This window comes from Cryptomeria japonica, chromosome 9 (assembly GCF_030272615.1).
Source record: "Cryptomeria japonica chromosome 9, Sugi_1.0, whole genome shotgun sequence".
NCBI classification, from domain to species: domain Eukaryota; kingdom Viridiplantae; phylum Streptophyta; class Pinopsida; order Cupressales; family Cupressaceae; genus Cryptomeria; species Cryptomeria japonica.
In genome coordinates, this window is record NC_081413.1 from 100333798 (window position 1) to 100351360 (window position 17563).

At 35.9% G+C, this 17563-nt stretch overlaps 1 protein-coding gene across 2 annotated transcripts; it reads left to right on the plus strand.

The window, feature by feature from the left end:
• The first annotated feature begins 2255 nt into the window (after positions 1 to 2255).
• Positions 2256 to 17168, plus strand: LOC131072980 (uncharacterized calcium-binding protein At1g02270). Of its 2 annotated transcripts, none has more exons than XM_058009302.2 (11): positions 2256 to 2776; positions 2937 to 3358; positions 6613 to 6711; positions 14199 to 14304; positions 14677 to 14897; positions 15107 to 15183; positions 15339 to 15453; positions 15614 to 15739; positions 16000 to 16113; positions 16253 to 16363; positions 16468 to 17168. In XM_058009302.2, the coding sequence occupies exons 1-11, from the start codon at positions 2758 to 2760 to the stop codon at positions 16864 to 16866; spliced, it is 1809 nt and encodes a 602-aa protein (XP_057865285.2). In that variant the 5' UTR covers positions 2256 to 2757; the 3' UTR covers positions 16867 to 17168. The 2 variants fall into 2 exon arrangements, with proteins under 2 accessions (XP_057865285.2, XP_057865286.2); XM_058009303.2 differs by having other exon boundaries at positions 2940 to 3358.
• The last annotated feature ends 395 nt before the right edge of the window (positions 17169 to 17563 follow it).

Genomic DNA, 17563 nt, shown 5'->3' on the forward strand with positions numbered 1-17563 from the left:
ATAGCATGCCCCAAAAAATTCATTATTATAAACGGGGGTTTCAAAATAAAACCATACAATATTCTAATTATTTCATACCTAGAAAAATTCATGAATATAAATGGGGTTACACACAAAGTTGAATAAAATATTCTAATTATTTCATAGTTACTAAAATTATTTCATATTATAAAGTCAACGAGTTCTTGATAATGAAAACCTAGATGACATCCATATAGTGATGCAAAATTAACAAGATAAGTGGAGGAAGACAAATTAATGAATATCAATGTCTGCAAAATGTAAAGATAAATGATAGTTCAACATTTTTTAAACTTGTAGAGCAAGCATGCTGCGTAATCATGAGACTAGTCAAAATATTAGGACAATATGATGTGTAATCATGGAACCAATCAAAAAATTAGGACAATAATCCTAACCCCAAAAATTTCATGATTATAAACCAGGGATTCAAAATAAAACCATACAATTTTCTATTTATTTAATTGTCCATGTAATTATTTCACCATATAAAAGTGAAATAAATCATTTTAATGAAACCCTCAAACACCATACAACAAATTGCAAGGAGGAATGCCAACAAACAGTTTATCGTTGACAACATGATGTACACGTAGCTATATATGTACATGTATACATATATGTATACACATATGTATATGTATGTGTGAATGTATACACATACACATACACATACACATAGTTCAAAAGGAGTATATGAATAATGCTCTGAACTAAAGAAAGATATATCTACAAGATAAATAATGAAAATGTTGTTTATGAAGTTACAATTTTGCATTTGTAATAGTCACAAGTTGATTTATACAAGGTATATATATGTCTATATACATTTTCTACACTATGTATATAGTATCAGTATGTAACATGAATTTATTAAAGTGTGTATACATATACATATACACATACACATACACATACACATACACATACACATACACATACACATACATATACATATACATATACATATACATATACATACATTGTATGGTGATGTATGTAGTTGGAAAGCATAACAATAATGATACAATGTAGGAGAGAAATATGTAATTATGATAATGATTAGAAAATGGATAATGTTGTTGTTTCTAAATTTGGACCCTTCGAATTGTAACCTTGACTAAAATATTATATATGGACTAATTTATATGCCTCTATATATTCTATACAGTGAGTACCTATATATTAGCAATAATTTGATTTATGAAAACATGAATTCAGTAGTTTATTTCTGTAGCCCATTTCTATTTATGTATGAGATAACATTAAAACAAGGGCATACCAACCTAAATAAGCACCATTCAATCATGAATGTGCGAAGGTCACCTTCCTTAGCTCGTATTTTGTTGATGATATTTAGAGAAAAGAGAGGAGAATTTGTAATGTGTTGTTGCATAGTGAAAATGGTGTTGGCTCTTCCATCTTATAAAATCATTTAGATGTGGAAAATAAACGAATTGAATTGTGGTTATTGATTTTGAAATTTAAATATATGTGGGAAAGAATTGATCATTTTTTATTACAGTTGCCATTTACGTCTAATTTCTATGGTGGCTTGAATGAATTTGGTCTTATTTTTGGTTAAATATTTGTTTTAATGTTTATTTGGGGAGCTTTACACCATTTACATGTGCTGGTACCAATATTAGATTGAGTTAATGCATGCAAATGTGAGAGGAAGTGTGGGAGAATATGCAATTGATAGCACATAAAATTGATAGAGGTTTGATATTGTGACAAATTATACATCATTAATTATGCATATGTATATGTAAATATGTTGAGTTTTCGACCACTTGCATAGGTTGGTAATTGTAAACATTAAAGTTTTATTAAAAAAATGTAAAAGTGAGTCTTTTTGTACAACATGTCTTGTATTGGAAATAGAAATGTATGTGTAGTTTAATTTCATTGGTCAAATACACCTTTACTTGTGAATATTTATTAGTGTATTCACAAATTTAATTGACTGTTTTAAAAAAAATTAAAAATTAAGTGTACATAAAATGAACGATAATTAAAACATAAACGATAACTCATAACTTGTACTCTTCCCTAACCATTAAATAAAAAATATTAAAATAATTAAATAAAAAATAACCACCACGGAACCCTCTCCATTTCGATCACCTACCTAATGAAGTCTTTTTAATATCTATGAAGCATTTATTCAATAAATCAATTCTGGAGGCAGGCCCACAATTTTTCCAAATGTGAGGCTCAAAAAACTCGGTGCACGACGGTATAGCCGTACTTCAAGCTCTCTCGGATGAATGAAGACCTTACATTGCCCGGTTCCAACTGTGAAAATGGGTTTTCCGGAGGCTCAAAACACAAGTTTTGCTGTCACTTGATTGCAATGGCAGAATGCCCATGAGATTTACATGCGGCCCATGTCTATCGCAATCCTCACATCTGTATCCTTCACGGTTCCTAAAGCAAAACTTTGAATAATTAAAAATGGAGAAAGCACAAGTAATATGCATATTCCAAGACCAAAGTTTTTTCAGGGCACCAAATACTTACTCTCACACGTGTCTGTCTTAAAGGAAAGAAGAAGAGATATACTTTTTGGGTGGCCAATGCAGCTCATCATGTCAACATGAGAAAAATATGGCTTATGTTCTGCCCCCTGCAGAGAAACATTTGTAAGAATAGGACTATACAGATTTCAGTTGTATACAGGAATTTTTTTGAAATGAGAAGGCCTACAATTTTAAATATAAAGCAGCAGAAATGAGGACGTGGGTATTGGGTAAAATCTATTTTCTTTCCTTCCATTTTTTTGTCCTAATCTCTGTTCTTTGCAATAATTCTAAGTGGGCGAATTTGTACTCAATTGACAGTGGACTATTATATACATGCCCATACATCCCACTGATATAAATATGCCTACTTTCATTTGTATGATTCAGCAGCATCCTCTCCTGGAATCGCACATTACAGTAGAATATCACCACGAGATTTTTGTGTGCCGGGGATTTATAAAGTGCAGCATTTTCCCACAATTTCTCACAATTGTATTATACTAAGGTCTAGAAGGAATTTTCTATTTCCTCTGTCTTATTGCAGTAGAGGCATCTCAAGAAGGAAGATGTTGTCCACAGGAGAGATGGCCGAGAAGGCTTTAGGAGGACGGTTCTATGTTGGGGGTTTACACAAACAGGTTCTGGATATCACCCACAGAAGCCTATTGCCCAGTAGAGCAAAAGAGACAGGGCATGTGACTGTGTGCTTTAAGGATGATGACTACCATAATGGCAGCCCCGTAGTGAACTCAGTGACCTGTACGACTTACAATATTTTGGCCCCAATTTACAAGCGCATCAATAGTGAGGTAGGTTAAGTATCTCGGTCATAGCCTTGTGCACGCATTGTCAGTTCTGTAAAGTCAAATTTCTGTTGTGCTTATTATCTGCCACTGCAAGCTGGGTTTAGAAACTTCTATATATCAATATCAATTATATATGGTATTTCATCAAAGAAGAGTTTTTGGTTCTCGGTATTTTCCTCTCTATATATCATGATGATGGCGATGAAGCTTTTAATGTCTTTAGGTACAGTTTGTCTTTTTCATAACATTTGAAATCCAATATGGATGATATATTTTTGAGTGAGGGACAATAAGCATTGTCATTGTTAAGGAACCGGATCATGTAGTGCCAGTAGCCAATGTGTAGGCCAAACCCTCTTGCTGGGTACCCATGAATTTGCTAAGATTTTACCATTTGCAGAGTTGCGGCAATTCCTCCTACAGTTAACTTTACTTCAAGGGTCATCAGGATCGCCTGTCAGTAGTGACCAGTGATGCAGGAGGGCATCTCCACTGAGCAGATCAAGCTCATTCGTCTTAATAAGCATGGACTAGCATTTGTGCCTTATCAGCCAAAATTAAAAGAAACTAAAATTCATGTGTTGCAAAGTTACAAAGTTAACGTTCCTGATCTCTTTTAGGATGCAAAATGATCACTCTCTCCCACTTTAGCAGGTTTTTTCCCGAATTTTGGTCAATAAACATTGTGGTTTTGTCAAACAATTGCATTACATCTGTTTATCTTCTACTTGTTGCACACATGGTTGCAGACATGGCAGTAGAGGTCATATAGTTCTGGTTCCTCCAGCTATTCGCTGTAGTCCTTGGCTCATGAAAACCATTGTTCCAATGGCTGGTGTATCCCCCCAAAATATGATTTGAATGTGGGCGCCTAGTAAGTAAACACTGCAAGATGACTTCTGATCCGAAGTCCACCAATTTTAATTCATAAGTAAATCACTTTGGGAAAGTTTTCTCTTTATTCTAAATCACATATATTTCTAGACCATATCTAGTTTTAACGTTTTATCTTCCTGTAGAGCCTTGGTGTGGTCTCTGTCTATTATAAACACTCAAATTCTCTTTATTCTGGAATACATCTAGTTTTGATGTAATCCTTTTCCATATTGGCTTGGGCGTGGTGTTTGTTTTTGGTGCAGGAGCACTTTGTTCAATAGGGTTTTGGAGTTGCATTTTTTTGAGTCTAGTGTTGTTTTGAGTCTTCATAGGTGGAATAAGGTCTATTTAGAACAATTTTGGTATGTTTAAGTCATGTAGGGTCAGTTTTGTCAAGTTTTGTAAAAAGTTGTTAAGTTGCGAAGTTGCAACTTTTGTCATTTTGTGCTTTGTAAGGAAGGTGAACGGTCATGAATTGAAAAGTTGTTAATGAACCGTTGTTTTCAGTTGTATGAGGCATAAATAAGCCTTGGACATTCGAATGTAAGTTTCTAGAGTGGATTGTTTAAGAAATACAATAATACAAGCATCATTTTCCTGGAATTTGAAGCGTTTTCAGCAGTTGCAGACCTCTGTATGGCTCTGTATGGACGTGTTTTTGTTGCTAAACCAATTGGGAATCATGAAGGAGTGAACTAGCTTTCATTTCCAACCAGTTTCACTTTAATCCATCCAAATTTGAGCAAGTTATAAGCAATTTCTGAAAGTTGCTCTGTGAGTGAGGGTTTCAAGGGTTTTGTGATTAAAAAAAAATGAATAAGTAGCCATTCCACTGTTTGAAAAATCTGAAACTCGGTGGAATGGACAATTTTGGTGTGCTCCTAGTGTTTATGGTGGTTTTAGAGCAGGGGAATGGAGTTTGCCAAGGTTTCAAGCCAGCCCTAGCCTAACATCCTCATGTGTTAGGCCTAGTTAGTTGGGGGTTTGATAGAACCGTAAGAAATTGAGGTGGTCCATTGAAACTAACTGCAGAATTGGACCCTACATGACAGGTGAAGACTGTTTGTGAAAAGTTTTGGTGTTTGGAGAGTGTATTTGGGGCACTTGCTTTGTAAAAGTGGCCTAATTAGGCTTAAAATCTGCATATCAGTCAATTATAGGGTGCCATGTTACAAAACAACCCTATGCAAGTTTTGGATATATTGTGGTAGACCTTAAAGGGTACTCAAAACTATTTTCCTTTGGTTGATATCAGAACTGTGTCAAAAGATATACCCGGTTTTGCAGGGTTGAAGAGCTACTAGCCGGTGGTCTAGGTTGTGAAGGAACCATTGTAGTCAAGTGACTAAGGTCTGAAATTCTTGCTTGGTTGGACCTAGTAGGCTGTTATAAGCCCTATGGAGTCAGTGGAACCATCTCCACAAAGTATGCCTTGTCAACTATGCCATAAGGACCTAAGAGTGATAGGTGAGTTGGGAGAAAGATCTCTATGTTTGAGTGGTTGGTGTGTTGAATTGTTGGTTGATTGTAGTGTTGCTTAGGAATCTTACCCTGCTCTGCATCACTTTTTATAAACATCCAAATTTATATGAAACCTTTTTGATCTTGCTGGCATTCATATTCTTATTTGAGCTAAAATCTGTGGTGTAATGCTTCCAAATTTGGATTGGCTTCATCTCTGTGACATTTCGTTCTATATTTTTCTAATAAGATATTAGTCTGCCATAGTGTCTCTGTGGTTCTGTTTATTTAAAAGTTGAATGGTTTTAGTATAAACAAGATCTATTCTGTACCTACTTATCTAGCCATCTAAGATTCCATTTTGTACTTCTTTTCTCAAGACTTTTGATGGAGGTTAAAGATGGGATACTAGAAGTGATGAGCATAAGTTTTTCTCAATTCACAAGTTCAAACATTCTTGACGTATGCAATCAATAAGACAATTCATTTATAATTTTAAAATACAATTATCATTGCCTCAAAATCTCAAAAGTTCTTTATGCTTGTCATCAATTTCCTTTTTCATTTTTTTCATTACCTAATCTGTAAGCAATTCTTGAGTCGCTTCCTGTGTTTTTATTGCCATCTTCAACTTACATGGGGCCTGGATTGAACTACTCACATTCTTGTCAAAAGAGAAACAGTCAAGACCTGCTCTCAATTGAAAACCTGTGTGAATTGGCAGGCTCTTGCAGACATTTGATGTGATGTGAATAAGCTTCACTATTTTTATTCATTTCTGTGCTTGCTTAATATTGAATTTTTCTATGTAGACAGAAGCTTACCTATTTCTGCATATTCAATTAAACCTAATTTTTGTAAGGTGATTGTTCTCATATCTTTTGAACTCAAGTTTGGGCGTTTGGATTTCATTTTTCCAGGGAATCCGAGAAAGTGAGTACAGGGAATATTGGTTCAGTCGAAACAAGAGTATACTTGAGATATTGCTCCAGAAAAGATCCTCCATCATATGTTTGCAGGTATGTCTCTGAAAAGCAGGATTATGATTTTGATTATATTCCTTAACCATGTTATCAAGTTTCTAGGACTACTCTTAAGAGATTTACTGTAACTCTGAAGATTGGGAGATTTTGTCATAAAAAATGTTTATGGATCATAGGTTAACAGGACTTGGTCAGCATTTATCAGTTTATATTTTTAAATTATTTTGTCTAGATTTCGTCCTAAATATCAAGCATCAACCTTTGGTTTTCATGATGAAGCTTGTGGACTAGACTATATACCTTTTGACCTTGACAAAGTTCATATGGATTTGCCACATCCAGATAATATAATAAAAATTGAGGTCCACCTCAATTAGTATGCCTAGCAGTTTACTACATTTTGAAACCGATTAATGAAGAATGGATACAAATTAAATAAACTGAAAACCTCTAGAGTGGATATGTGACCATTGTTATTTTTAGGTCAGACTGATAGCAATGAACAGAAAACAACACAATGCACACACAGAACACAAGAGTACCCTGGGAAAACCTCCCTCTTGGAGGTGAAAAACCCAGCAACAAATCTCAATCTTTATTACGCAGAAACAGAATGTAACATTACAATTTTGCTTCAACACTTGAAGCAGCAGATAACTCAGAACAGCAGGATGATGACATGAAACTAGGGCACAAACAATAGCATTAACTTATCTGCAAGATCTCAGAAGTCTGGTCGCTGTCATGCACAGATTATGCAAGTCAATTCGCTGACCAAGGATGATATTCGCTGCTCTCAGACTTGCAGTTCATGAATAATGGATCGCTGCCTCTAGAGAGATGAATCACAGAAGAACTTCGCTGATTATATGCTGGAGAAATTCGCTAGTCTTCCAGAGATAATTCGCTGTTTTGATAATTGTGTTTAATGCCATACAATTTAATTGATTATATACTTGACTTAAGGTGTCAAGTTATCAAGTCGGCTTGCTTATATGTTTTACATTTTACAATTAGACCGCTCAATAGGTCCTGCCTCATAGTGAAGATATTACACGTTATATTATGTTTGCTTAACCACCCAATTTGGGTCTTGCCCGAGAACATGTTACCCATTGCTTATACGCCCAAATAGGGCCAGCCTTATATGAGTTTAAGTGTATGAATAATAATCAAACTTTAATTGCTTCTAGCAACATTAAAGTTTGATGATCTCGGCTAGCATAATCCAAGCTAGCTACTAATTTCAACACTCCCTCTTAGCTAGGGAGGATAACACCAAGTAACCATAACATGTCATGGACTTTCCATGACATTACCTTGCATTGCCCGCAGAGGATGGATCCACCTTGCATTGCCCGCAGAGGGTGGAAGATGCAACTTGATTGCATCACTGAGATTGAGACTCCCTCTCAATCAAGGCTGCGTTCTCCACAACTCCAAGCCTCTCTCTGAAGTATTCAAACTTCACTCGAGCTAGAGGTTTGGTGAGAACATCTGCAATCTGCTCATCAGTGCTGACATATTTCAGCTGAATGGCACCTCTCTGTACTATATTACGAACACTGGATTAGCAGACATTTTAATACAACTCTGATTGTCACAATGAATAACTGTGGGTTCCCAAGGTTGTCCAAACAACCTAGCAAGAAGCTTTCGAAGCCACACTGCTTCTCTTGATGCAACAATCGATGTAGTATACTCAGCTTCTGCAGTACTCAAGGCTACCGAGGACTGTTTCTTGCTGGCCTAGGAAATCACAGTAGAATCCAAACTGAAACAAATACCTGAAGTGCTCTTCCTATCGGTAACACTTCCTACCCAATCAGAATTTGAGTAACCTTCCAAGGTAATGGTAGTGTTGATTGGATACTTTAGCCCATAGCCAACAATTCCACGCAAGTATATCAGAATATGTTTGGCTGCAACAAGGTGAACATGCCTTGGCTTGTTCATAAACCCGCTGAGTGCACTCACTGCATAACAAATGTCTAGTCTAGTGTTAACCAGATACATTAATGATGCAATCAACTGCCTGTACTCAAAAGGATTTGCAAAATCAGAGTTAGCTGCAGATAAACTCAATTTCTTCAAGTTAGTTTCCATAGGAGTAGACATAGATTTGCAATCTAACATTCCAAATCTCTTCAAAATATCAACAGTATATTTTCCTTGACTTAGAATGATTTCATTAGGTCTTTGCCACACTTCTAACCCTAGAAAGTAATGCATTAGACCTAGATCCTTCATTTCAAATTCAGTAGCTAATTCTTTCTTATACCTAATGATGAGACTATCTTCGCTAGTTAGAAATAAATCATCCACATATAAAACCAGAATTAACATTTCACCATTAAATACTTTAAAGTAAAGGTTAGGATCAACATCATTATTACAAAACCCTAAACTAACCAAGTACTTATCAATTCTTTCATACCAAGCTCGAGGAGCTTGCTTGAGGCCGTAAAGAGCTTTCTTTAATTTGCATACATGAGATTCTCTATTGTGAGTCTCATATCCTTCTGGTCTCAAGAGTCAACATAGACTTCTTCCTCAATGACACTATTAAGGAAGGCGCTCTTTACATCCATCTGATGTAACTTCCAACCCTTAGCTGCAACAATGACTATAATAGTTCTAATAGAAGTATATCTAGCAACAGGAGCAAATGTTTCTTCATAATCTATGCCTTCCTTTTGAGAAAAACCACGAGCCACAAATCTAGCTTTATATTTCTCTATACTACCATCAGCAGCATGTTTAATTTTAAACAACCATTTAGAAGAAACAACAGACTTACCTTTAGGTCTAGGCACAATATTCCAGATATCATTCTTGATGATGGATTGGTACTCTTCGTCCATAGCTAGTTTCCATGCTTGCTGGTTCATAGCTTCTTCTATGTTGGATGGTTCAGTCTCAATGATGTTGCACATCATTGCAACATAGTTGGAGAACTTCTGAGGTCTCCTACTTTCTCTAAAAGTGCCACTAGGAGCTGCAAACTTTCCTGCTTCTTGAATTGTGCTCTTAACCCAAAGTGGCCTTTTCTTGCTAACTGCAATATCTCTAGGTCCATCAGTTGGATCTAGAGGCTCAGAGGATCACCATGCTCAATAGGTTCGGGAGGCTCAATAGACTCCCTTTGAATCTCAAGGTTAGTATCAACATCCATGTTTTGATTATCATTAACTTCTCTATCATTATTGACAAGGGAACCTTTAGATTTCTTAAAAGCAATATTTTCTTCAAACGTAACATCTCTACTTACCTCAATATACCTTTGTCCTGGAATGTAGATACAAAATGATTTGGAGGATTCACTGTATCCAACAAGGATACCTTTCTTCCCGGATGGCTCTAGCTTAGTTCTCTTTTCCTTTGGCACATGAACATGGACAAGACTTCCAAAAATCCTTAGGTGGCTGATATCCGGTTTGACTCCAGTGAAGGCTTCTTCAGGAGTCATGTTCTTCAGGACACGGTGAGGGCATCTGTTCTGAATGTATATTGTAGTCTTGAATGCTTTGGCCCAAAAGAAAGTTTGCAGATCCTGATCATGAATCATTGCTTTAGCTGCTTCAACAATGGCTCTATTCTTTCGTTCAGCCACACCATTTTGCCGAGGATTGTAGGGAACGCAAAACTCCCTCTTAATTCCTGTCTCTACACAAAAGTCATTGAAACTATTTGAGGTGTATTCACCTCCATTGTCAGATCTTAATACTTTAATCCTTTTACCAGACATGTTTTCAGCTAGGGCTTTAAATTCTTTAAACCTACATAGCACTTCATCAGATTCTTTAGATTTTAGAAAGTAAATCCAAGTCTTTCTAGAAAAATCATTTATAAATGTAACATAGTATAGAAATCCGCTAGGTGAAGGAACAGACATGGGTCCACATAAATCAGAATGAACAAGTGTTAATTTTTCCTTAGCTCTACTTTCACTTTTATGAAATGGACTTTTAGTGTTCTTACCTAATGCACAACCTTTGCAAGTATCATCATGAAAATGACTAAGTTTAGGCATACCTTTAACCATCTTTTCAAGTGAGGGAAGTGCCTGAAAGTGAAGGTGGCCAAGCCTTCTATGCCATAGCTCGCTAGATTCGGGAGCTTCATGAATGAATGCTCGAACAGGATTAGCTGAAAGCTTATACAAACTATCATATCTATTTCCAATAACACGAGCAGATTTAAAACTAGATTTCTTAGGCCATGCAAGTACTTTACCCTCAGAAAATGCTACAGAAAATGCTACTTGATAACCTTTATCTTCTAGGGTAGAAATGGAGATTAAATTTCTTTTAATTCCAGGAACAAATAAAATATCACTAAGATGCAAGAAGATACCAGATTCTAAATTTAAAGAAGTATTGCCAAAACCTCTTACCGAATACTGAGCATCATCACCAATTACCACATGAAGATTGGACTCTTTCTCCATTAAGTTTGAGAGGTGCTCCCGGTATCCCGTGATATGCTTGGATGCACCACTGTCTATCAACCAAGTGTTGCTGTCAGTTGGTACATTGTTGGATAAGGTAGAAATGAAGAGGAAGTCTTCGTTATCCTTCAAATCTGCAACTTCATTCAGGTTCGCTTCTCCTTGCTTGGGCAGATTCTGACATTCTTTAGCATAGTGTCCAAACTTATCACATCTAAAGCAACGGATACGTGAAAGATCCCTTGGCTTCTTCCTTGAATCGTAAGCAGCAGGAGGTCTAAAGTCTCTATCTCTTTTGAAGTTGTTCTTCTTCCAATGATCACCCTTTCTTTTGACATGTTGAGATGCAAGCACATGATGGTCACCTCCATGAGTGCCCTTGAGCATTCCTCTTGCGGCTAGGCGAGATTCCTCTTGAATGCAATCAGACCGAAGGTGAACAAATGAGGGAAATTCAGCTCTTCCGCTTATGCATTGAATGAATGGATCCCAAGAATCAGGGAGACCATTTAATGCAATCATGACAATATCCTTGTCCACTACTTCACTTCCAATGGAGCTGAGTTGGTCCTTCAATTCTGAAATTTTTATGAAGAAGGACATGACTGAATCTCCCTTGCTCATCTTGATTTGAAGAAGTTGCTGCCTCAGAGTAAGTGCCCTGCTGATGTTATTGGTTTCGTACATTCCTTCTAGGTGTTTGAACATCTCCTTGGCTAAAGGTAACTTGGAGATGACTGGAACAAGATGATCCTTCACAGAATCAATTAGAAACTTCTTTGCCTTAATAACATTCTTCTTGAACTGCTTTAACTCATCTGGATTTGAGGGTTCAGGCAGATCCTTGTCTTCCACAAAGTGTAACAGCTCAACCTCTTCAAGGGCAAGAAGAACACGAACTTTCCAAGAAGTAAAGTTGAGAGCACCATCAAGTCTGTCCTCTACCTTTAGTCCTCTAACCATCTTGCAAAACTAAAACAACAAACTGAAAGTGAAGGATAACTGATAATCTGATTGCTTTATAATGAACCTAAAGCTTTGATACCATGTTATTTTTAGGTCAGACTGATAGCAATGAACAGAAAACAACACAATGCACACATAGAACACAAGAGTACCCTGGGAAAACCTCCCTCTTGGAGGTGAAAAACCCAGCAACAAATCTCAATCTTTATTACGCAGAAACAGAATGTAACATTACAATTCTGCTCAACACTTGAAGCAGCAGATAACTCAGAACAGCAGAATGATGACATGAAACTAGGGCACAAACAATAGCATTAACTTATCTGCAAGATCCCAGAAGTCTGTTCGCTGTCATGCACAGATTATGCAAGTCAATTCGCTGACCAAGGATGATACTCAGATCTCAGAAGTCTGTTTGCTGTCATGCACAGATTATGCAAGTCAATTCGCTGACCAAGGATGATATTCAGATCTCAGAAGTCTGCTTGCTGTTATGCACAGATTATGCAAGTCAATTCGCTGACCAAGGATGATATTCGCTGCTCTCAGACTTGAAGTTCATGAATAATGGATTGCTGCCTCTAGAGAGATGAATCACAGAAGAACTTCGCTGATTATATGCTGGAGAAATTTGCTAGTCTTGCAGAGATAATTCGCTGTTTTGATAATTGTGTTTAATGCCATACAATTTACTTGATTATATACTTGACTTGAGGTGTCAAGTTAGCAAGTCGGCTTGCTTATATGTTTTACATTTTACAATTAGACCGCTCAATAGGTCCTGCCTCATAATGAAGATATGACACGTTATATTATGTTTGCTTAACCACCCAATTTGGGTCCTGCCCTAGAACACGTTACACATTGCTTATACGCCCAAAGAGGGCCAGCCTTATATGAGTTTAAGTGTATGAATGATAATCAAACTTTAATTGCTTTTAGCAACATTAAAGTTTGATGATCTGGGCTAGTATAATCCGACCTAGCTACTAATTTCAACAACCATTCCTTCTTAGGTGGCAACCTTCTCTTCTCTGTATTCTTGTGATGAATCTTCCAGTATTTCTTTTCTACCTAGTCATAGATCTCAAACCATATGAATTTCGAAATAATGAAAGAATCACAATGGCTGATTGATGCTCCTTTGAGAATGCAGTATGGATGGATTGAAAAGCAGTCATCAATTACTGGTTGTTGGTTTGCTTGCAATTGTTTATGCTCCTTTCCATTAACCTTGTGAAGTTCAAGGGCAATCAAAATATCAAGTGCTGGTGTTCATCTTAACCACACTGATGTTTACCATCACATCTACCATACCTCATCTGAAAGCTACAGTTTGGATACTTCAGGGCACTAAGTTAGACTTTTGAGATCATCTTTTGTCGCAAAATAACAGTCCACAATTCTTTTATTTCCCTCTATGCTGTAATTTCATTTCAAACTATCTTATAATTTGTTGAATAATTGCCCATTAGTCATTTGTTTCCTTCATTGTGCCATTGTATATTTCAAGCCAACTTTACACCAGTGTTTACCAAATGATCAAAGGGGATATTCTTTGACTTTTTAGTTCTTATCAGTTTAGGCTATTTTTCTGCTTTAATGTTTGTTTGGAACACTCTCAAAAGTAATATGAAGTGGTCGGGGATTTAATAATTTTATGGTAGCATTTCAATGTTCTTTTTTGAGCCCATATATGAGGTGCCAATCAGTGAAATTGTTAATACATGGTAAGATATATGTGTGGAAGTATAATCTATAACACATTGTCTCTTTTCTACATACTTTCCAACATTGCAACAAGTAGAAGATTCATTAGTACTAGATAGGATGGCTAGTTAACAAAATATGTTCCATTTATCCATGTATATTGGAAGACTTGCTAGGAAGAATATATTTTGTTACTTGAATTCTCTCTTATGAAATTTGTAGAACTTAAAGAAACAACAACTAAGGAAATTTTGTTTAGCTCTTCATCCATAGATGAAATGCTCCGAACAGACTATAGCAAGTACACAAGCATTAGTTCAATTGAAGGATGCTTTCAGGACAATCTTTCCATCTTTCTCCCTAGGGCTGATCGTAGGTAATTTCTCTTCATACTTAGGAGTTCTGGATTAAAAATGAGGAGCTTGTGGACATGTATGAAAAACGATTCCATGATGCTGGGTATGATATATACAAACTTGGGCGCACTAACGACCGTGGTGATGGTAACTTAATTTTTCTTCCTGGATTTGCCTCTTTTATTGTTGTATTTTTTCCAATTATGTTGAGAGAAATTCAATATCAATTAATATAATAGTTTTACTGGAAGAGTGAAAGGAAATTATGAACACTTCTTTCATAAAAGTTCACTAGTTTGGATGTTTTTTTCTGGTTAGAATAAAATTATATATTTTTTAAGATTATTGGAATTTGTATCTGGGATACTTGCATACAGAAATTTTGAGAGCAGTTAAGGTTTACTTTGGAATTTTACATAGAATCCCTTAAAGCAATTTACTAAACCCTTCTCATAAAATGAGATTGTAAGGTCTATATTGGTTGTGTTTGGTTGATGAGCTACTTTTGGCATTTTACAGGTCTCCTCACTGCAGTGAGAAGGGACCATTTCAAGGTAGTCAATAATCAGGAACTTTTATTCAATGATTTTGGTGACCGTGTAGCTCAGTTATTGCATCTTCGTTCTGCACTCCCATATATACAGAATGAAACAGATGAAATTTGCCTAGAAGCTATCATTGTTAACACCCATTTGTTGTTTCCACACAATTCGAATTATAGTTTAGTTCGTCTTCGACAGGTAAATTTTTTCTCTGCTTATGTTTCTGTGTGTACATTCTGTTTTATTATCACTAGCTGGGATGCATAGTTTGTTTTCATGATGTTATTGTTTGTTGAGTTTCATTTTATTTTTAAAATACTAATAAAATAGTACAGCTGCTTTTCCTTGCTCCCAATGTTAATAAGTGTGATTCTAGAAGAATGTTTACAACTCTACAATTGGAATAGGTATACAAGATCTTAGAGTACTTGGAGATATTTAAGGCAGATAATAAACTTCAATCCATTCCTGTTATTCTTTGTGGGTGAGTATCAGTTCTGTTTCACATATTAGTATCCATTATGGCTCATGACTTATTTTCCTTATAGTTCCTTTTCAAACCAATAAATGGGAAATTGGATGTGGTTTTTCTTTATTTCATATCAAAATAAATACCTGCCCAAACTTTGTACTCTTCAGGGACTGGAATGGGAGCAAACGTGGGCATGTTTACAAATTTCTACGTTCTCAAGGCTTTGTTTCATCCTATGACACTGCTCGTGATTACACCGATGGTGATCAAGATGCTCATAGGGTTAGCTTGATATTCAGTATTTTTTGTAATGTTAATAAAGTTTTGCAATGGTCTTATAGTATGCAGTATTTATATGACCTCAAGTTTTCTTCAATAGAAGAGAGAATTGCATTCTATCTTTTTCACGCTAGTGCACTTTCCATCTCCTATTGTTTGCTAGTGGATTAGCCATCTCAATCACCGTGGAAATAAATGTGGAGTAGACTTTATATGGCTTCTCAATCCTGACAAAGACCGTAAGCCTTTAAATATCAGCTGGATGCAAGCAGTTTTTAGCATTATCAAGGTAATGAACATTTTTCTCGTAGCCTTGAATCGGTGATACTGCTTTAGGTGGATGGATGCAAAGGAATGGATTATTTTTTAATGTGCTATATCATTTCCAAAGAGTTCTTTGTCAGATTTTTCTGCTACCAACACAATCATGGTGTATTTTCACTGCTACCTTTTTCTGTAAGATGCTGCTTTGTTAAGAAGCTGGAATTCTGCCTGTTTTGTTTCAAAGGCTATAAATTTATAACATGTAGCTAGTGTCTATTTTTGCAGTTTAAATTGAAAGAGGCTGGTTTGAACAATCTAGATGCGTTTTGCTTCTTTAACCCAGAATGTAACATTAAGGATTATTTCACACTAGAAGACTTTCGCCATGCTCTTCAACAAGTAGGTTTATGCAATCCTTCTGTATTTCCCTTATTTCCACCTTCAGTTTTACAGATTAGATATACTAGTTCTTTGTGTATAGTAATTCTAACTTTTACAATGAAGTGTTTACTCTTCTAAATGAATTGGAATGTTGTAGTTAGGGCTTACAGAACAGCTTTCAGAGGGCCTTACAAGTGAAGAGATTGAAGATCTGATGATGGCAGCCGACCTTGATGGAAATGGTATAATTGACAGTGAGGAATTTCAGGTATGAAAATAATTTTTTTCTGTTTGCCGAGTTCTCATAATCTGTAGTGGTCTAGTGGATATTGAGATCAATCTGAGGTATTTTCATGTATTGATTTCTTTCAGAAGGTGATGATAACACAATCAATTGAGTTAAGTCCCATAACTGTATTGGAGGGGAAAAAGTACTCAGCACCTTATGTTAATGGAAAAAATGAATCGCCACTTACAGAACAACATTATGACTTAAGAACCGTGAACCATAATAAGCACTTATTTCTAAGGCAAATAACAGGGTTGGAATCTGGGTCTCCATTAATGAAGTGTGATGTGGATCCAAGCATTCAGGATCAAGATGCTCTGCATGAATCTGAAATTGGTTTTGATGTGAAGGGTGCATCATTGTTTCCTTCTGAGGTAGAGCAGGGCATCTGGCCTGAAAATTATCATATGTCTGACCATGCTCTATTAAGTGCTGTGTTTGAACCAGTAAGGATACCAAAGAAGCAGAAGGCTAGTGGTTGATCTTATCACTGTTCTCTGCAAATTGTGTCTGTAAACATAGGAAAAGAAAGAAATATCTGTGGCCAATTATGAATGAGAATTTAAAGCCTACTCAATTCGTCGATTTTTGCATTGCAAATCAGATTAATGATATCTACCTTGCACTGCACACGTTATACTTATCTTATGAAGGTTTTGTGTCGACTTCAATTTATTTTGGAATTAGGAAAATTTTGTAGTCAACTTCATTCTCTTGAAAGCTTGCAATCATAATGTATATAATTACCAATTTTCTTATAAAAATCAGCACATTTTTGACCTCAGGCCCAAAGCATATTGTAGTGTTCATCAATTCCAAGTTTCCAAGGAAAATGAATGTGATTTATTCAGTTATGTCCTCTTCCAATTATTGATATTGAATTATCAACATGATAATGACAACAAAATGTGTTAGTCAATGAAAGGAGTGTGAGACGTCTGTATATTTGTCATTGATGTCAAGAGATTCTGAAACCCTAGATTGATGTCAACAGATTGTATATATCAGATCTATCTTCAATGGTAGTGTCAGATCATGTCGTTGTTGAAGATTTTGTGTCTTGGATCTGACAGAAGAAACAAACAGTAAAACATGGTATTGTGATAACAAAACAGTTAATCTACATCAATTGTGATTTCAGATTTTGTAAATTGGATAAAATTTTAATTTACCATTATT

Coding starts and splice junctions, on each gene's coding strand:
- LOC131072980 (XM_058009302.2), top strand. Junction 3,359..6,612: donor ACAAGCGCATCAATAGTGAG/GTAGGTTAAGTA, acceptor TCATTTTTCCAG/GGAATCCGAGAAAGTGAGTA. Junction 14,898..15,106: donor GTTTAGTTCGTCTTCGACAG/GTAAATTTTTTC, acceptor CAATTGGAATAG/GTATACAAGATCTTAGAGTA.